Source organism: Schistocerca cancellata, chromosome 3 (genome assembly GCF_023864275.1).
Source record: "Schistocerca cancellata isolate TAMUIC-IGC-003103 chromosome 3, iqSchCanc2.1, whole genome shotgun sequence".
In the NCBI taxonomy this organism is placed as follows: domain Eukaryota; kingdom Metazoa; phylum Arthropoda; class Insecta; order Orthoptera; family Acrididae; genus Schistocerca; species Schistocerca cancellata.
This window is the reverse complement of record NC_064628.1, coordinates 377,532,840-377,555,059: the sequence shown is the minus strand read 5'-3', so window position 1 is coordinate 377,555,059 and position 22,220 is coordinate 377,532,840. Positions and strand designations below refer to the sequence as shown.

General features: G+C 39.5%; 1 protein-coding gene across 1 annotated transcript in view; it reads right to left on the bottom strand.

The window, feature by feature from the left end:
- The window catches only part of LOC126175071 (putative sodium-coupled neutral amino acid transporter 7), a 70,370-nt gene that overhangs the window by 6,937 nt on the left and 41,213 nt on the right, over positions 1-22,220 (bottom strand). Inside the window, exons 2-7 of the mRNA XM_049921598.1 lie at positions 19,212-19,336; positions 18,248-18,446; positions 17,969-18,104; positions 11,132-11,282; positions 340-602; positions 37-236 (exon numbers count right to left, since the gene is read on the bottom strand). Coding sequence (XP_049777555.1) covers positions 37-236; positions 340-602; positions 11,132-11,282; positions 17,969-18,104; positions 18,248-18,446; positions 19,212-19,336 — 1,074 coding nt within the window. The remainder of the gene's footprint in view (positions 1-36; positions 237-339; positions 603-11,131; positions 11,283-17,968; positions 18,105-18,247; positions 18,447-19,211; positions 19,337-22,220) is intronic.

The following is a 22,220-nucleotide window of genomic DNA, read 5'->3' as shown; positions in this document are numbered from 1 at the left end:
GTCAAAGACAGTTGTACTATCAGTATTTGTTATTACCTGGGAAAACAAATATGAAAATAGCTGCGAGACTTCCCAGACAATCTATCACAATTCCCATATCGGGGATGAGCACTGCTAAGAGCAATGTTAATATGAACCATGTTGTTGCTATTACAACTCGTCTCATTGGTTCTTTAACTGCAATATCGGCCTGACTGTTGTAGAAAAACGTACACCATATTTTGTTTACTGCCTCCCTGCGAAAACGAAAGAAAAACTTAGCTCCTTTTCATTTACCAGTTTCATGCTCATATTATGGTTAACCAGGAGTACATTCCACAGCTAAAACAGTAACAGTACCTTCCACAGAATAGTAGTATTGGATAGGTTGTGTATGTCTTTATAGCAATAGCTGTAATACCAATCAGGACAGATGGATGGTATCCCGAATAAGACTCCAGAATATCACTTGTGACATCGGCACCAAATGTCAGGTATCCAAATGTTCCAGCAAGAGTGTATGACAGCATACAAATAAAGACAGCTGCTCCACAACATATTGAAAAATTAAATATGGTGCGTTCATGGAGGCAGGAATAAATTGGTATCACACTGACATGACACTGAAAAAGATATGTAAAAAAATAAATGACATTACCAGCAGGTGCATATTAACTTAGTTCTGCCACCCAACCTACAAATGTAAATTTTGGTATTTAATAGTAATTACAAAGATAAGAAGATACCCTGCAAGAAATACAATAAGCTTTAGAATTAGGTGGGAAAAATTACACTTCTACAGTACAATAAGTGAAACAGAATTATTTTGAGCATCACAGAATGAGACAGAAGTACCAAAAAATTAAAAAATTCTTCCAGCAATTTCACTAGAAAATATTTTATAAGGAACAGAGGAAAATATTGATTCACAAGTCATCATCTGCTGTTTCTTTTTACATTTAAAACACCAGATACAGCTGATGCTCAAGTGTGCCCCCATCTCACCAACACACACACACACACACACACACACACACACACACACACACACACACACACAATAGCAATGATAAAGAACGTAAAAAATATGATGTAAATCAGGCTTATGCTTAGCAATTAAAACATGGAGGACCACGACTAGAATGAGAGCTACAGACTTTAAAAAGAACACTGCAAGATACAGACACCACTCTATAAGGAGTGTTCAAATGAAAAGGTACAAAAATGTTTTAACAGCCAAACCAGATGAAATTTGCATATGCCGCTTGGAGATAACACAGGGAGACATCTAGGGACGCAAATGTAGTGACCGGCTTGGTTGTGCGCACGTGTCATCTGCCCCTGGAAAATTCAAAGCTGTGCCCTCATCAGGCAAGGTGATTCTCACCATCTTTTACGATGTCCGAGGTCCGATTCTCATCCAATTCCTCAACGGTGACATGAACAGTGAGACACTCTGTAGCCTATGCATGTCCATCAGGATGAAATGGCCTGGGCTGCTCATGGAAGGAGTGATTCTGTTCCACGATAACATGCGTCCACACACCTCTGAGGTCACAGAAAGTGTAATGGCCTAAGTTCAAGCAGCAGCAGCCTGGATACGTCGCCCTGTGACTTCCATATGTTTGGTCCATTAAAGTAATATCTCAAAGGGAATGCTTGACTGGGACAATGAACTGAAGGACATAGTAGAGAACTGGCTCACATCACAGCCACAGTAATTCTAAGAACAGGGAGTCCTTCCCTTGTGAAATAGTGAAATAGCTGTGGTCGGGCTGCTGGTGATTACTTCTGAATAAAGATTTTAATTGTATCCACAGTGCTGTTTTGTACCTCTTCTTTCCAATACCTCTCACATCTCATAAAACTGCGACTCTTTCTCTCACCTTTATAACAAGAAGTGTCCCCTCGCATGTGATAACTGGATGAATTTGATTTCTTTGTGTCACAAAATCCTACCAGTTTACCTTTTAAAGCTAGAAGGACTTCACTTGTCAATCTGACTGGTGAGCATTTTTTAACACTTAATAAATAGTACATGTTCTAATTTACAGGGTTTATATTTCATGACTTAATGTATTTTGTCATTCACAGAAACTATAAACCACCAAACATCTATTACAAAAACAGAATAAATTATAAACATGTTTACCTTAAAGGAGCACAATCGGTCATTTTGATAGGTGAAGTATTTTTTACGTTTCCTGTATCTACAGGATTTTTAAATCCACTTAGCTTATTTCATTGTGGTGATCTCATTCCATCTTTTTCCTTCCATTTTCCTCTATTCAGAGGAAATATGGTTGCCGTTCTCTATAGAAGTTTAGTGCTCATTATTATGCCGCATCAGTCTTACTATTCGACGAAGAATTGCTGAATTACTTGAACAGTTTACCAGAAGAAGATTCTGAAGGAGAAGATTTTTTGAATCTGATGAGTTGGATCAAAGAAACAAAGATGACATGCAATATTAGCCTCACAAAACAGAACAAGGCAAATCATGAGAGTTGGAAGGTGAATATTCATATCGTATAGAACAACATACAAAAAATAATGATGATGACTTATGAGTGACAGTGCTACACAGCAAGGTCATCAGTGTCATCAGTGCCCAACATACAAATAATCCAGTGCTTACAGGTTCAATTCCAGTTGTGCCAGAAATTCTTACTCCCAACTGACGAAGAAGGGGAAAGAATTGCATCCAACTCAGCATTTGGAAGTTGAAAGTGAAGAGCCTGCAGCCAATAAAAGTGTGGACTAATTGCACTGACCATGCACCTGGAAGATTAGGGCAACATAACATGTTGGCGGAAACTCCAGGGCCAATGTGTAATGCTAACAAGCAAATTTCTGTAAAATAATTGTAATCTTCCAAGCCTTATATATAAGAGCTTGGAACAACTGCTCGAAAGTAGCGTGCTCCTAAAATAGCGTGAACAGCTCTGATTTATTTTATGAGCATAACATGTCATAAGAGCAACAATGTACATGACATAATCTACAACTAAAAGATCAAACATAAAGTAAGTTATAATATGCCTAGTATATCTACAGATATTACTTATTCATACACCAAAATCACAAGTGTCACTAATATATACACTGTATGATACTTCCGTTTTAGATACTCGAAAATGGCCAAAATTGTACAATCGCACATGAAATAAAGAGAATGGCAGCTGAAGGCATGAAGAAATCTTTCAAAAAATTCATCGCATTGAAACATCTTGTCACAGGGAGTTACATGTATGCTGGTTAGTGTTGAGAGAGAGTATAATATTCTACAAAACATAAAAACATTTACAGAAATTAGAGCCTGAGAAGTTCTCCAGGATGACACATGCTACTTGATGTTGCCCACTTAGAAGCTGCCACAGCCATTGTATATGCACGTGGAGCATTTGGAGGAAAGAAATTTCTCCTCAAACTTCTATAGTCTCAAGTGTGTGGACTGCATTTTTTCCTCACATTATGGCATGAAAGAACTCATGGAAGTCAGGCAGTTTTTAAGATCTGATGACGATCATATTTTGCTGAAAGACTCAAGACCAGTGACTTTGCAACAGCTATCCCACCCTGGAATCTATTAGAGGACAACTGTATCCAGAACTGTAAATGACATGCATTTATAATATTAGATGAGCAGTTCTATCTTGCTACGTAAATGAACCAAGAGAACACAACCATAGTGGGTACAACGAATACAACCCTAAAAGAAGTTCCTCCAGCAGCAATGTCCACTGTTCGTATCACACACTCCTATATAAATCTGGTGACAACAACTACACCCTATCAGTGGAAGACCACAAAAATTGTTGTCCTACTGAGCACAATGCGCCTCCCAGTTGCAGTGGACCAAGAAACACAGAAAACATTCCCTGGAACTGCGGGCTGATACAATTCCACTGACATTCTGGACCTGATACCTCATCTGTACACTGTCAAGTCTGGCTGTTGCAGATGGCCTATGCACATTTTTTTTTTCTCAACATGCTAGACCTTGTCGGAATAAATGCCCTTACCCTTTACAGAGACAATAGGAGAGGAAGTTACCCTGCGAATGTTTCTTTTCAAATTAGCAAGACTCTCTTCTGCTTACGTACAGTCAAGGAGAAGGTCTGGTCATACATTCATTGTGACCACTGAAATATACAAGGTACCAGTACAGAAGACCTGCCAGATATCAGGATGCAAAAGTTCAAAAAACAAGCAATCTGTATGAGGTCCATGTGCTGGAAGTGTTCAGCACATGTGTGCAAAGCATTTTGACAAAGGTGGTGGCTTTAATTGAAAATGTGCCACAGAGAAAAAAAGTTATTTTTTAATAACTGCCATAAATAGAAAGAAAAACGGACATATCATATGTCTGCCTGTGTCTGTATATGTGCGGATGGATGTATGTGTGCGAGTGTATACCTGTCCTTTTTTCCCCGCTAAGGTAAGTCTTTCCACTCCCGGGATTGGAATGACTCCTTACCCTCTCCCTTAAAACCCACATCCTTTCATCTTTCACTCTCCTTCCCTCGTTCCTGATGAAGCAACCATGGATTGCAAAAGCTTGAAATTTGTGTGTGTGTTTTTTATTGTGTCTGTCTACAAGCGCTTTCTCGTTTGGTAAGTCACAGCATCTTTGTTTTTTATATATATTTTTCCCACATGGAATGTTTCTCTCTATTACATTTTATAACTACAGGTTCATTTCCATTTGTAAGTTAGTTTGAATGAATATTTAGTTACATATAGTTTCCATAGAAAAATCTAAACGTAACACATTGGTAGGGTAAGCAGAATACACTAGTGACATTTAAAGACATTGTACTGAATTAACGTAATTGAAAAGAAAAAAAAAGAAAGAAAGAAAGGAAACAGCACCAGTCAAAATGACCGGAAGTGCTCCTAAGCCAGTTATCCTAGTGCGAAGCTCCACGATTCCCACAGCTGAAATACTATAAGTGGTAGTCAAAGTTTCAATTACCACCTTAAAAAAAAGTCATGTAGTTAATTTTATGTTTGTTTGTGTATACATGCCTGCAGCTCAGGTATACATTGAAATCTTCATGCCACAGTACTCTAGCTTGCCACTGGAAGGAACAAAATAAAATGACAGTCCACTGGCAAAGTGGAGAACTGTGTCTCAATCCATTGAATGTAGCACTGGAAATGTCACATTTGGACGAGATCTTTAGCCATCAGCACTGGCCTGCCACAGCTGACATCAGCAGGTCCATCAGATGACTGAAGTGAGACTTGATATGTTACTTTGGTAACAAGATACTGGGAATATTAGCTCACAGCAATGTATTATAATACTGGTATTATTGTATGGATGTGAAGTTTTAATAATTAAACTGTAATATACATGTGGAAGAAGAACTAGGAGTAGATGGTGGGACAACATCTGTAACGACGCAGCAAAGGTGAATAGGTGAGGCTTGCAGACCAAGTTTGTTCTCTCTCTCTCTCTCTCTCTCTCTCTCTCTCTCTCTCTCTCTCTCGAACAATAAAGTTGACACAGTATGTGTCTAATGCCTAATGCAATGCCCAAAAACCTGTCAAGACGTATACATTCCACGTGGGAAAAATATATCCAAAAACAAAGATGAAGTAACTTACCAAACGAAAGCTTTGGTATGTTGATAGACAAACAAACAAACACAAACACACACAAAATTCAAGCTTTCGCAACCCACGGTTGCTTTATCAGGAAAGAGGGAAGGAGAGGGAAAGACTAAAGGATGTGGGTTTTAAGGGGGAGGGTAAGGAGTCATTCCAATCCCGGAAGCGGAAAGACTTACCTTAGGGGGAAAAAGGGACAGGTATACACACACACACACACACACACACACACACACACACACACACACACACACACACACACACATATCCATCCACACATATACAGACACAAGCAGACATATGTAAAGGCAAAGAGTTTGGGCAGAGATGTCAGTTGAGGCAGAAGTACAGAGGCATTTGTTGTTGAGTGACAAGTGATGTACAAGGGGCGGCAACTTGAAATTAGTGGAGGTTGAGGCCAGGTGGGTAACGGAAAGAGAGGATATATTGAAGGGCAAGTTCCCATCTCCTGAGTTCTGATAGGTTGGTGTCAGTGGGAAGTAACCAGATAACCCGGACGGTGTAACACTGTGCCAAGATGTGCTGGCCATGCACCGAGGCATGTTTAGCCACAGGGTGATCCTCATTACCAACAAACACTGTCTGTCTGTGTCCGTTCATGCGAATGGACAGGCTGTTGCTGGTCATTCCCACATAGAAGGCTTCACAGTTGTTATTGGAATGGTGGGGGAATTTATATTCCCTTTTATTGTCATCTTTTATGTCCATCCAACTACAATTAGTATAAACAAAAAAAGGAAAAAAACAAATACAGCTAGTTGGCATCAAAAATATTAATAAATAGGAATGAATAGTTTTCATTCTCCATATAAAGAAATATAGCAACTGAAATCACCATCTCTTCCATAACTATGAAATAATGAAAGTAATATGAGAAGATGCATGGAAAGACGAAAGCGGATATTCCACATTTACTGTCCAAGACAGGTTTCCCTTTACACACTACCATGGCTCATAAAAATTTCTTTCCTGCAACATCTTTGACCATCACAAAACCATTTTGTAACATCTCAGATTATCTGCTATTATTCCTCAGAATCCTCAGAATAATAATATTTCAATCATTAATGACCCAAGAATATGTGTTCTAACACTGGAAGTAAAGTATATTAAGGCAACTTTTGTGAACTGTCATGCTCCCACGGAGGAGAGCGAATGTGAAGTGAAAGACGAGTTCTATGCACAGCTAGAGGCAGTGATGGACGCTATACCAAATGGACACCCAAGGATCCTCCTTGGTGATATGAATGCCAAGGTTGGGAAAGAACAAATATTCCAAGACACAACAGGTAGGCACAGTCTACACAACCTACGCAATGACAATGGAGTTAGGTTCATCAGCTTCGCTACATCATTAGGGTTGTTCCATCTCCAGCACAAACTTCCAGCGGAAAAACATACATAAAGGAACCTGGGTATCACCAGATGGGAGAACTGTAAATCAAATAGACCATGTTGCCGTTGATCTCAGAGCCAAGAGATGGGTGTTAGACGTTAAGACAGCGCGGGGTGCCGAAGGTGGGAGTGATCATTTCCTGGTCAGAGGCCATTTAAACATACAGTGTAAAGGAAGAACGGGGCCTAAATTAAAAAGAGTGGAAAGGTACCATGTGGAGAAACTAAAAGATGAGGCAACGAAGACCAGATACCAGTTGCAACTTAGTAACCGCTTTGAAGCATTCAGTGAAGTGGACGCGAATCAGGACCTCGAACTTATGTGGGGAAACATCCAGAGCTCAGTTAGGGATACAGCAAAGGAAACACTCATGGGAAACCCAGTGGGCAAGATCTGGTTTGGAAAGGAATGTGCAGATGCCCTGGAAAGGAGAAAGGAAGCCAGGAACAAATGGCTGAAGGGGACAAATCTGGCACAGGCCAAAGCACAATTTGAGGAGGTCCGAAAGACTACACAAGCAATTCTGAGAAGAGCAAAGAGGAAATACATAAGGAATATCATCACTGAAGCAGAAACAGACTTCAGAGGACAAAAGACGAGGGAAATGTTTCTGAGGATGAAGTACCTCTGCAAAGGTCACCAGGCCAAGCAGAAATTTGTCAAAGATTTCCGTGATAAGATCCTGACGAACGATAGAGACATAGCTGAGAGATGGAAAGAGTACTTCGGACAGCTGCTAAATTGTGATGAACCCGAACTGCAGTTTGATTTCCAGTACCCAATTACAGCCGATGCAGACTATCCCCCACCTACCCTGGATGAGATAAAAACCAGAATCAGACACCTTAAACAGAATAATGGTCCAGGTCAAGATGGAATACAGGCTGAAATGATGCTGGCAGGAGGAGAGAAACTTGCAGAAAAAATACACCGACTGATACAGGCAATATGGACCAAAGAAGGAACTACCAGGAGAATGGAAAACAGCTCTGATTTGTCCAATACATAAGAAGGGCTACAAACTCAAATGAGGAATCGCCCTGCTTAACGTCTGCTATAAGATCCTGTCCAATTGCCTCATACATAGAATTCAGCCAGTGGCAGAATCGGTGATTGGGGAGTACCAGGGAGGTTTTCGGCCAGGACGGTCAACAGTAGATCACATCTTCAGTCTCCAGCAGATCACTGAGAAACTGGGTGAATATGGTAAAGATTTGCATATTTTATTCGTTGATTTTAAGAAGGCCTATGATTGCATACATCGCAAGAGCCTGCTCAACTGTTTAAGGGAGTTTGGCATAGCAGAGAAACTCGTCAATCTGATAAAGATCTGTCTGAACGAAACACATGCAAAGGTGAAGATGGGAAATCGCGTAACTGAGGAATTTGAAATTGTGACAGGACTCAGGCAAGGAGATGGGTTGTCCCCTATCCTGTTCAACTTTGCCCTCGAGAAGATCGTACGCGAGACCTTCCAAGAGAACGAAGGGATTGAAATCGAAGGAAAGAGACTGGCATACTTAGCCTATGCAGACGACATCTGTTTACTCTCTACGTCGGAAGAGGAGTGGGAGCAAATGACCAAAGCACTAAAGGAGGCTGCCAGCAAATTTGGGCTAAACATAAACGAAGCTACGACAGAATACCTCGTTATGACGCGTGGTCATTGTCAGACTGCTGATCATCTACAATCACTGCAGGTTGGGGACCATTGCTACAAGAGAGTGCAAGAATTCAAATACCTAGGGGCACTTTTCACTGAGAACTCGTCATGTGAGGCAGAGATCAATGCCAGAATACAAGCAGGAAACCGATCTTAGCACAGCCTAGCACAACTGCTTCGGTCCAAATCTCTCTCCAGACAATTCAAGATTCGACTGTACAAAATCCTGATCCAGCCTGTTGTTCTATATGGCTGTGAGACATGGAGTATCCGGAAACAGGACTTCCATAAGCTCCTTGTCTTTGAGAGAAAAGTGCTTCGGAAGATCTTCGGTCCGGTTCTGGATGCAGATACAGGAGAATGGAGATCAGATACAACCAAGAGCTTGAGGAACTACACCAGCAGCCCAACATAGCAGGAGCTGCCAAAGCCAAACGAATGCAGTGGGCCGGCCATGTGGCCCGGATGGAGGATCACAGATGGCCTCAGAAGCTCCTGGATTTCACACCTACAGGAAAGAGACCACCAGGGAGACCCAAGAAGCATTGGAGGGACGGACTCCATGAAGATTTAAAACAAATGTCAATAGATGTGGACGAATGGCGGATAGCAGCAATGGACAGAATACAGTGGAGGAGGAAACTTGTAGATGCGTGCGGTCCACTGGGCCTGATCACGTAGTAGTAGTAGTAGTAGTAGTAGTAGTAGTAGTAGTAGTAATGGCTTAACAGCTCAACAGGCAAGAAGTCAATCATTAGTTCAAATATGTGGGTAAGAAATTTCCACACACACTGTAGCAGCGCAAGTTGCGACCATCCACTCGGTCTAACATTATGCCTGACATTAATTACAATTTTTTTTCTTTCTTAGGTCTTTTTTAATGAATGATGTGTATACAGCTATTACAGTGACTGAGAATCTTTAAGATTTATTATTCAAAACAGAATTTCCAGATTGCTGATGACAACAGGCTAATTAATTTGCTATAAATGATTTCAATAAAAAGATATCCATAATTTAAGATGTTCCACAAGCATGTGGCTACAGAATTTGGAATCAGCTAATAAGTATTTACAACTGAAGTGTTTTATAGCTCTGGTTAAAGCCCTCATGTCTCTCTTCCTAGCAAACATCTTGCTTTTTACAAAAATGTCACATTTCAAAAGTTATTCGTAATTGAAGTTTTCTTCTTCCAGAATGTTTCACTTTTAACTAGTCATTGTTTCCATTTCCAAAATACAGTTACCTAGTTTTGAAGCTCTAATTTTCCTGATTGGAAAACTGCCCACTTCCATCAAGAAAACATGTTAGTACGTTAAGTATTCAATCTAGAAAATTTCATATTTTAACCTATTTTGGCGGGAGTATTGAATCCTGCAGGAGTACATATAGTTTTCAGACTGTAGTCCATATAACTTTCTTAATTTTTAAGTTGTTCAACTCCTAGTTAAACCTAATTAAACTTTGACCCTTAATACCATATCCATTAATTTTACAAGTTATTACTCATATGCAATTTTACATAGAATTATGCAGGATAATACTTCAGTTGGTCAGTGCCCAATAGTTAAACTGCAAACATTTATATAAATATCTCTTGTGGAATTCTTTGAATCAGTCTGTGGCTTGCTTTCATTGTAACATCTCAGAGATCAACTTTTCTGTTAAGCATCATTTGTCGCAATATCGTCATTTAGTCACTAGCATTTTTAATCTTTGTGAACTCCTTTAGGTGTGTCTGAGGGCAGCTATTATTTTGCAAAGATCATTTAAGCCCCGACCAACTATCTAAATACGAACAACTCCACATCATCATTGATCAGCTGATTGCCTATGGTCACACAAATGATAAACACTTCAGTTTCAATCATTTTTTGTTAATATTATTCAGTCCATAATTTCCTGTGATGAATGTACTGTATAAATTATCATATACCGGCTGATCATTATAATGATTGTGTTAACAAATGTGGGAAAGTATCAAGCTAACTGCTGTAGCAATGCATTCATCATTTCAAACTTGTCATTAACCCAGATTTCGTCAAGACACCAAAAACTAGAAGACCAGCTAACAAGGTCCAGCGTAGCAAATAGGTTAGTCAGACAGCATGGCATAGAAAATTTCAAGGCATTGCAGTGACATTATTGACCTCAAACTTTATAGCCAATGGTTATTAACTCAATTTGTATGGATATTAAGCAGTAAAAAATGTAGCAATGTGGCCAGACAGAATTCTCTACTTTCATATTTTACACAAAAAACAGCCTCTCTCATCCAGAGTGATCAATTTGAGCAAACCTAGTAGGTCTGAAGTGAGTGAGTGCAGTTTCTATTTGTCTCATGAAAATAATAGTAAACTGAAACCTCCACCACCACCACCAATGATGATGATGATGGGTCAAGATGCTATGATTGTGTTTAGTATAAAGCAAGTTATATTGTAAATACAAACCTGGTATCCAAAACAAATAACCGGGACCACCAGAAACACATCAGTCCATTCTGTTGGACTAGTTTTAATTGGACCAGGAGTAAATTCTCCTGCGAATTTTTGGTACACTATGAGCACCACAACATAAAAGACAGCTCCCACACCCAAATAGCTGCAAAGAATCAAGCACGCATGAAGGATGGTCTCATTTCTAATATTGCACATTTCAAATAATGCATGAAAAGCATATATTAAAACGTACAATAGGTCTGAAAATAAATTATACATGATTCACCAGTTTCTCTGTCAAAAATAAAAGCTCTGGAACATATGTAACCTCATCCATGACTGATACTTAGAACACCCACAACTGGATAATAATGTCATGTCTCCCACCTTCCCACCTCCCCCTGAAGATTTATATTTACGCCCAAAGAATTAGAATTTTAATTTTGGATGACAGCATCCATTTAATTTACAAATTTCATTGAGTTGTTGGCAGAATGATAATTAAATATGCTTTACATCTTTTATTAACATTTTAATATCTCTATACTACCTTTGTAGTTCTAAACAAAAAGTATCAATCATGTAAGATGCTATCTTATCATACCATGAACAGAGGTAACTACACAATTCAGAAGAAAATTGTGTACTAGAAGCACACGCTATTTACATGGTAAACAAAACTTGGGTGTACAAAATAATTTTAAATGACAAACATTAGTCAGATTAATTTATAAAAGCATGAAGCGTGTTTGGCTGCAGCTCAGTGAAAGAGTGCAATACACGCACATACAGGTAACAGTTTTGAGATATGTTTACTGATTTACTTGATCTACCATACTACATTCATTGTAGAGGATAACATTGTAACAACTGTTGAAAGGAGCATATACCTTCTCGTTATGACAATTATTAAAAACAGACATGCACTGTGAAGACAGCGTGTATACGGAGTGTTACAGAATGATGACATTCACAAAATTTTGGGAAAAGAACCTGTAGCCAAAAACGTGAAACAGTTTCTACAGGCACTGTGCACTTTCTATGCATTTGGTAAGCGAAATGAAACAGCATAATACTGTAGTTTGGGAAACTTTTATTGCTAAAACAGTAGAGCACAATCAAATATTGTAAACTGGCATAAATGTTCAATGTAATGACCACCAACTTCATTATACAGGCTGGTCCATTGATAGTGACCGGGCCAAATATCTCATGAAATAAGCACCACACGAAAAAACTACAAAGAACAAAACTCTTCTAGCTTGAAGGGGGAAACCAGGTGGCGCTATGGTTGGCCCGTTAGATGGCGCTGCCATAGATCAAAAAGATATCAACTGCGTTTTTTTAAATAGGAACCGCCATTTTTTATTACATATTCGTGTAGTACGTGAAGAAATATGAATGTTTTAGTTGGACCACTTTTTTCGCTTTGTGATAGATGGCACTGTAATAGTCACAAACATGTAAGTACGTGGTATCACATAACATTCCGCCAGTGCGGATGGTATTTGCTTCGTGATACATTACCTGTGTTAAAATGGACCGTTTACCAATTGCGGAGAAGATCGATATTGTGTGGCTATTGTGATCAAAATGACCGTTCACCAGATAGTTACATTATTTAAGGAAACAGGAAGTGTTCAGCCACATGTGAAACGTCAACCACGACTTGCAACAAATGATGATGCCCAAGTAGGTGTTTTAGCTTCTGTCGCAGCTAATCCGCACATCAGTAGCAGACGAATTGCACGAGACTCAGGAATTTCAAAAATGTCTGTGTTGAGAATGCTACATCAACATCGACTGTACCCGTACCATATTTCTATGCACCAGGAACTGCATGGTGATGACTCTGAACGTTGTGTACAGTTCTGCCACTGGGCACAAGAGAAATTACGGGACGATGACAGATTTTTTGCACGTGTTCTATTTAGCAACAAAGCCTCATTCACCAACAATGGTAATGTAAACCGGCATAATATGTACTACTGAGTAACGGAAAATCCACGATGGCTGCGACAAGTGGAACATCAGCGACTTTGGCGGGTTAATCTATGGTGCGGCATTATGGGAGGAAGGATAATTGGCCCCCATTTTATCGATGGCAATTTAAATGGTGCAATGTATGCTGATTTCCTACGTAATGTTCCACCGATGTTACTACAAGATGTTTTACTGCATGACAGAATGGCGATGTACTTCCAACATGATGGATGTGTCGTCGAAGCAACATACCATGGCCCGCACGTTCACTGGATCTGACGTCCCCGGATTTCTTTCTATGGGGAAAGTTGAAGGATATTTGCTATCATGGTCCACCGACAACACCTGACAACATGCGTCAGCGTGTTGTCAATGCATGTGGGAACATTACGGAAGGCGAACTACTCGCTGTTGAGAGGAATGTCATTACACGTATTGCCAAATGCATTGAGGTTGACGGACATCATTTTGAACATTTATTGCATTAATGTGGTATTTACAGGTAATCATGCTGTAACAGTATGCATTCTCAGAAATGATAAGTTCACAAAGATACATGTATCACATTGGAACAACCAAAATAAAATGTCACACGAACCTACATTCTGTATTTTAATTTTAAAAAACCTACCTGTTACCAACTGTTCATCTAAAATTGTGAGCCGTATGTTTGTGACTATTACAGCGCCATCTATCACAATGTGAAAAAAGTGGTCCACCTGAAATATTCATATTTCTTTATGTACTACATGAATATGTAATAAAAAATGGGGGTTCCTATTTAAAAAAACGCAGTTGATATCTGTTTGACCTCTGGCAGCACCATCTAGCGGGGCAACCACAGTGCCACCTGGTTCCCCCTTCAAGCTAGACAAGTTTCGTTCTTTGTAGTTTTTTTTATTTGACACTTATTTCATGAGATATTTGGCCAGGTCATGATCAATGGACCACCCTGCATAATGCGCGATGACAAACCATGTTTTGTCTTATTGTAACATTTCACGCTCCCTTCTGAAGGTATCAAATGCTGTAAAGATGCACACAATAGACTGTACTCAGAACTGTTTCTACTGGTGTTGGATACACAAGGGACTTTATATAATCACAGAGGAAAGAGTCAAGAGGAGTGAGGTCAGGGGAACAAACATGCCAAGAGACAGGAGATTCCTTTCGATTACTCTGAAGTTGTCCGTGAGATATGACCCTCACCCAACAATCTAGGTGCGCTGGAGCACCATCATGCTGAAACCACAAACTAGTGCACAGCTGTAATGAAATGTCCACCAGAAATTCAGAGAAGGCACCTCAAGGTTCAAATACCATGCACATTTCAAACGATCTGGTACGATGTGTAGTCTAATAAGGTAATCTCTAAGAATTTCAGCCAAAATGTTTAAGCTGTGAATCTCACATGGTAACTTCTTGTGGATTTTTAACAGTCCACTGGTGGTTATATCAGGAGTTAAAAGCACCCTCCCTCATGTAAGTTGACTCATAAGTAAACAGCATATGGTCTGGTCTGGAAAACTGGGGACAGCAGCACACTGATGAAGGAACTACCACATAAACTGTCACATGGTTCAAAATCAGGTTGTCTTAGAGTCTGAACTGGTTGATCACAGAATGGATGTAGGTAAACACTATGCGAAGCTGCCCTAACAGACAGACAGACAGACAGTGACATTGCCTTCAAATTCAAGGGTTTGTGTCCTCCTCCTTGCACCTGATGTGTATCAGATGACACGATTTCTCTCCATCATACTATGATCAACTTTGATGAATAAATTGATGGCTGAAAGTCATCTGTTAGGATATGCTCCTGTTCACAACCAATGAGCAGCACCGACATTCTCATGAGCTCCACCATAAGACAAATGCATATCAGCAAGCACTGCAAATGTGTAAAATCACACAATAGAACATAGCTACAATATGTACACTGACTCACATTAACTAGCTGTGTGATTACAGCACATTGCCGATGGATGGAAGGGGGAGAATTGGTGGATGACAAGCATTAAGTAACCAACTTCCTGTACACATCATAATTGTGTGTTTAGTCTTCTGTCTCCAGGAATAAGAAAACATGAATGGATGGAAGTGTACCTACCCAAATGACAGTGTAATGTAATTAGATATATAAAACAAAATCTACTCACCAAGCAATGGCAGGAGAACACACATGTAAAGGTATTGCTATCTGGAAGTTTTCAGAGCCACTAGCTCTTTCAGGCAGAAGGGCTGAAAGGGAAGGAAGAGGTGACAAGGAAAAGGACTGGTGAGGATTAATAGAGTGTTCAGGAAATGCACCCAGAACTCTAGGTCAGGGGAGACTTACTAGAAATGATGAGAAGGTAAGAAAGACTGTAGCTTAAAAGTGAAAGATAGAGTAATATCCACGAGAGAGAATACTGACCAAACACCATGCACTAGTTAATAAGAGCAGAAAGTTATGTGAATTGTATGTGGTAGATGCATGAGGTGAGGAAAAATAGACAGGTCAGGAAATGAAAGATGCAGAAAACTGAAAGGGAATATAGATAGGAACAGTTACTGAGAACAAATGCTGATACCAGGGGAATTAACATAAATTAAGGCCATCTGGGTGTTGAGAACCGAAAACATGTTGTAACACTAGTCCCCCACCCCCAATCTGGGGAGTTTTGAGAAACTGGTATCTGGGGGAAGAATCCAGATAGTACAGGTGGTGAAACTGGCACTGAGGTCACGACTGTCACGTTGCAAAACATGCTCTGCAACAAGATATTGTGTGTTGCCAGTACACACCCTCTGCCTATGCCCATTCATCATAACTGATAACTTGGTCGTCATCATGCCAATGTACACAGCTCTCCCTTCAAAAGTATGTATTTTATCACTTTTCTGCTCTAACTCATGCACTGTATTTGGTCAGCAATCTCAGCCCCGTCTTGCGTATTATCCTATCACCTATATTTAAGCTTTTAGGTTTTCAAATTCATATGTTGCAGTCCCAAACAATCAGTCTTGCACCCTGGCTGGAAAGTCTCCCCTGACAAGGGGTTCTAGACAACTTTTTGAACTCTGCTAAACCTTGTCAGTCCTTTTCCTTTGCTCCTGTTCCCTCCCCTTCAACCCCACTGCCAGGAGAAACAGCCACTGATTCCAAAAGCTTGCAAACTTCAGTACCTTTATGTGTGTGTTCTTCTGCTGCCACTCGGTGAGTAGATTTTTTAGCTATCCACTTACATTACAATTGATTATTTGCACTGACATACCCAAAGAATACATAAAACAACTCTTAATGCTGTAGAAATTTTACTACATTTCCAGCTATAGGTTCCTTACTGCAAAGTGTTCCGTATGTCGTCTTTCAAAAACCCCGAATTTTTAAAATGCCATTCCATAACATCTTGTGTATCAACTTAAGAATTAATTGTGAGATAACAGCCATAACATTCAAAATTATTGCATGCTGGCCACAAATAATTAAATTTACATTTGACAAACTGGTCGAATGAAAATAATGCTGGAGAATGTTGTTGGGAAGCAATAAGTGTAATGATACGACAAACCACATTTACATTCACTACCATTATTCTTTCAAGATAAGAACAGGTGCTACACATTGCTAAAGACGGAAAAAAACCGCAGATACACAGGTATGGCAAAGAGAATCAGTTATGATCAGTGTTTCATTTTTGGCAGACAAAATGAATGACAGATACTGCAAACAGTTGGAAAATCATCTGGAGTACTGTAACCACTAGAGAAGCAGCTAGTTGAAATAAAGAAACATTAGACTATGGGAAGATGAAGAACACAGAGATATAATCAGAATACCAAGTATATTGTGAGAATTATGACAGGGCATGTGAACTTTTTCATCCAATAACAAAAGAACACTATCAAAATACAAATTACCATTGTATTGTCAGTATTTTATGGCACTGTTGCATCACACTTGCACAAATGTTTCACTGTTGTTAAATGTTCATGCTAATTAGCTACTATTTCATCACACAAAAGTGGCACCTGATAGACAACAGACTGATGGAATTTGAAAATATAAATGTTACAGATGTATACTACTACTACTACTACTACTACTACTACTAAAATAGTAGTTTACATGAAGTGTCTTCAGAGATATGATTGTGTAACTCCCAAACGTATAACACAACCATGTTGACATATAATATATATTTATGTGTATTCAGTATTAAGGCATAACATCAGTCTCACACTCTTTCAATTATGATATGCAAAGTGGAACTCCTATTCAGTGAGGTAGAGCATTCAGATTGAAATTATGTGTCAACATATCATTCAGAAACCCATGTGATACAAGCATAACCCACATACCAAGTAACGTAGTAGAATAAATAATAATAAAATATTACTTAAGTCAACTCTCTGATGCTGACTTTGGTATAGGCATGCATTTTAATATAGTAGGTGCCACACCACAATGGGTAATTCAAATGATATAGCTCACCTCCAGGAAGAGCTTTCTCTTTCTTTGTCAGAGGATAAATTTATTATTTGGAACTGCCAGTGCACAAGTTCTCTGAGAAAAATTCAGTTCATGACTAGCACTAACTAATTAATTTCCTACTACACCAACACATCTCTTTTAAGACTTGCCTCTATTTTGTTTTGCTTTGACTTGACGAAAGACATGCTAGTAGGTAAGTGTTTTCAGTGGTGAAGAACTTATTCATGCAGCAATAAGACTGATAAAAATGTCAAAAGTCACAGATACAAAATCTACCTGATTTCAGAGATATCCAACTCCATAAAAAGCTACAAAAATTAAATCGCAAGCACATGACTGTAACCTTTGTAGTTATACAACAGATCAGAGAAGTGTTATGTTCACCTTACCTGACATATTTGAGAAAATCAATCCTCCTGGAATAACAAAATGGAAGAATACACACTGTGGAGCTTGCCACTATTGTAAAGATGCGATTCATATACCAGTAATGGCAGAAGTCAGATCCGTGAAGTGACGAAAATACTTCGAATAAATAAGAAAAATATTAATTTCAATGAAACAAAACAAAACAGAAATATAAAACAAAATACTACTAAACACAACAGATCCTTGCATAAAGAATCATGCAACTAGCTAATGAGCAAGAGAGAGAGTTTGTTGGGTACCTCTGTCAAACTGATCACCTATGATGACGAGGAAGGTGAGGCAGGTGCCAAAGCAGTACAAAGCGACACAGAGGCAACACGCAATAAGACCTGGAGTTCCACACAGACCCTCCAGTATGTCCTGCAGTGTGCGCGCCCCTGTCTCGTCTGAACAGTGTGCCAGCGTCACCAGTGCTCCCAGTATCCATACTAACAGTACCTATACAGACATACAACACACGTCATTGCAGTGCTGCATCATCATACAGAACCAAGTACCTGACAGTTTAGCATGGAAAACAATAGCATATTAAAATGATGGTAAATTACAAATGCAAGTCTGATACTGAAAGATGTGATAAGCCGTACTTGTTTGACTTTACTACAACCACACGACACAAAAAAATTTCAGGTATCTGCCAAAACATCAGAGAATTTCTGCCTGACAACCCTTACAAGAGTCACACTGTATATGAACTTGTAACCTGCAACAACTACATGCTGGTCCAAAAGACAGACATGAGTAATATAAGACTATAATTATGTTCATCTGTCTGATGATCCTCCTTGTATGACCTACACCTTTTTAAGCTGGTTGAAAACTTCGTTGATCCAGCAACCTATGATAAGCTGAATCCAGAATGGTGAGCGAGCTCTTCCACATACTCAGTATAGAATTACACAGGTATTTCACCAGGTCCTGTCCATTTCCCTTTGTTGAATGATATTAGTTGATTTTCATTATGCAGCACTTATCTCAATAACTACCATTTTAGCAATCATGTGATGACAACTCTTTCCTTTTGTACATGGTAAACACAAGTGGTAATGTGGGAGATTATCTCCCCCCCCCCCCCCTCTCCTTCATAGGCACAAGATGGCTGCCTCTTATGAAATAGGACATAATCGCCTCTTAATTACTTGGCAATTTTAACATACTATAGCTTTGTTTAATGTTATTCTATTTACGTTCCAAATTACTTACCACCTGCACAACCACAGCAGTTGCTATTCCACCAGCCTGGTCAAAAGCTTGAGGGAAATTCAAAAGACCAGCTCCCAGAGCAGCATTCACTATCAGGAATATAGCTGATATTCGATTGGAGCCACCTGAAATTTATCATCATCACAGTGCACTTCTCAAACTGACAAATTTCTTTATACAAGGTAATTCAGAAAGGAAAAAACAATTTCAATTGTTCATTACAAAAAACTATAAAAGACAGAAAAACACTGCACATGTCACTGGAGAGAGGAAGGTTCAAAGTTTTGACACTGCCAAACTGCTGCCTATTTGTAGCAACATGGTGACTACACTACAAGAGAAATCGTTTTGCATGTTGGAATTTGTGTGGAGCCAATCTATTGTCCAAGTGCAATGTGCATTCTGTCCTCAAATCATCAAGAATCCACTTCTGCACAATCAGATTTATGATTAGCATCTAAATTCATGTAAGTTGGTTGCATATGGAAAGGGAGAGCACTGGTCGACCACACGTCTCATTAAAATGTCAAGCTTATATGAGACAAATTGACACTGAGCCCTCTGACAGGCAGGCCAGAAACTTCAACTTCCTCAAAAAATGGTGGGGGATGTCCTGAAACAATGTCTGCATATGAAGCCCTAAAAGCTGCAGTTACTGCAGCAACTGCATCCCAGCAACCATAACAAAAGGTATGAATTTTGCATCTCAGTTCCCCAAGTTGTAGCAGAGGAAACTTTTCCGAATGACCCATCTTTTTGGGTGAATCAATGTTTCATCTATTGGATAAGTGGTTCTTTCACAGACATGACTTGGCAGCCCTCAAGATCAATATGCTAGGAACAGTGCAGCATTAGAACACGCCCATAGCGAGATGGCGCTATGACAATTTCAAACATGCACAACAAATGCCTCTGCCAAGAGGAATATTCAACAGAACCACACCCAAGATTATCATTCCTTGGTGTCATCCACAAAATGAGGTCTCATGCAAAAATTGCTACCTCAAGACAGCACCAAAAGTAAAGATAATCACTTCAAGACACAGCAACAAAGCTGAGATATCTGCATAGACATGCCCCCAGTGTTTCCTTATACCATCTCAGCAAGAAAGTTATTCATGTCTGGAAACAGTGCCATCCATCCCATTCTCTGTGTAATCAGCAATCAATTTTGATAATCGCAACAACAATATCATCGCAGTACTGATCCGGCTGTGTGCAAGTAGAACAGTTATCCTGAACTTATTATCAGCTGAAGACTATTGTACTCTGATGTGAACTCTCATTCTGTAATGAAGAACTGAATGATAAGTAGCAGCAGCAGCAGCAACAACAGTAGCAGCAGCAACAAATTCGTGTCATCTATGCGAGCACTAGTCGTTTCCAAAATTATGTATTTACCATGGCCAAGTTTTAATAAATTACTAGGAAATAATTTGTGTGTATTTCAGCATCTGCTAGGTCCCCTCCTGAACTTGCTACAATATGTCACATTGTAAATAAAGATGATCCTTTTGAGTTCTCTGTCTGCCAGCTAATGACGACACTGAAAGATGCAAGTTTTTTCAGTGAATAGTCTTCCCATTCTCAACGTGAACCATGACGGCATTCTTTTGCACCTTTGTCTCTTTCTGTATAACAGAGTATTTAACCATGTCTTTATCCCCATGAGAAATGTCTCTAAGTGAAGATGTTGTTTTCCAGATCCATCAGACTGAACTACTGCAGCTTAGTGTGCACCAGCTGACCCCATCGTTGTCCCAACAAGCAGCACCACAACCAGTAATTGCTCCAAGTTTCACTGTAGAGAGGAAAATTAGCCCAAACATCTTGTGCACCTGGAAGTCCACTTCATAACTTACAACGTAAGGTGTAAATCGAACAATGGAAAATCCAGAATGGAATGGAATGCAATATTATGAAAAGGGAAGTTGCTACTCCCCCTTATAGTGCAGATGCTGAGTCACAGAAAGGTAACATGAAATTGTGCATCAAAATGCTTATTGAACTTATGAATGAGTCTTCATAAGCAAATTCTTCAGGACGAGATTCTGGGTACAACTTAAGACAATCTACACACGTTGCCTCTGACAGTGGACAGTGCACCATACCTTTAATGTTTTAAGTTGTGAAGTGGGCTTCCAGGTGTACAGTTGTCAGGTGTCGCTAGCACGAAGTGAGTAAAGTGTCAGTTGAACTTAAGTTTGGTAGCCCATTGGGTCCAGACAGAGCCATGAGCTACGTGAGTCCCCACCGCTGTGGGTTGACCCTCAGCAAAACATTAGCAATTCAAGACATATGATATTCCCAACAAGTATTTACAAAGGTTTTCGGTGTTCTGCATTTTTGTGTTCAAGTCAACTGTGTCAGCCACATCTCGGATTGCAGTGAGGATTGTGTGTGGTGACCATTGTTACAGCATGTGACATAATAATCAGAATTTTGACCTGTCATGAGATCAACCATAATTGAAGTTTGAGATGAAAGTTATGTCTGCCTCATACTATGTCTAAACAGAATATATAAGCCAAACAGTGTAAAACAACTTTGCCCCGGTATTTGCAAAACCCTTCATCACTGTATGAACACTGTCGAGCAGCCACACCCTGATTAGAAACAACTTTCAAAGCTACTAAATCTGATTACCATTTATCTACTAGGTCATAGCCATATCAAATTTAAAGTTAGGCTGCCTTTTCGATAAATAACAATCAATGTCATATTAATCAGGTGTGTTTCAACTGGAAAGGTGTTCCCTTTGTGTGGTCCCTTGAATGCCAGGACACATTTCAGCAGTTAAAGGAGACATTGTTAAGGTGCCTCCGTCTGATTCATTTTGATCCAGCAAAGCCTGTTGTCTTAGCTGTGAATGCATCTTCTTAGGGGCTGGAGCTGTGCTCTCCCATAAAATTGGTCCTTATGACAGCCCTATTGCTTTTGTCTTGAAAATTTAACAAGGCACAGTAAAAACACAGTCAACTTGGAAAAAAGACTCTCACCATTATATAT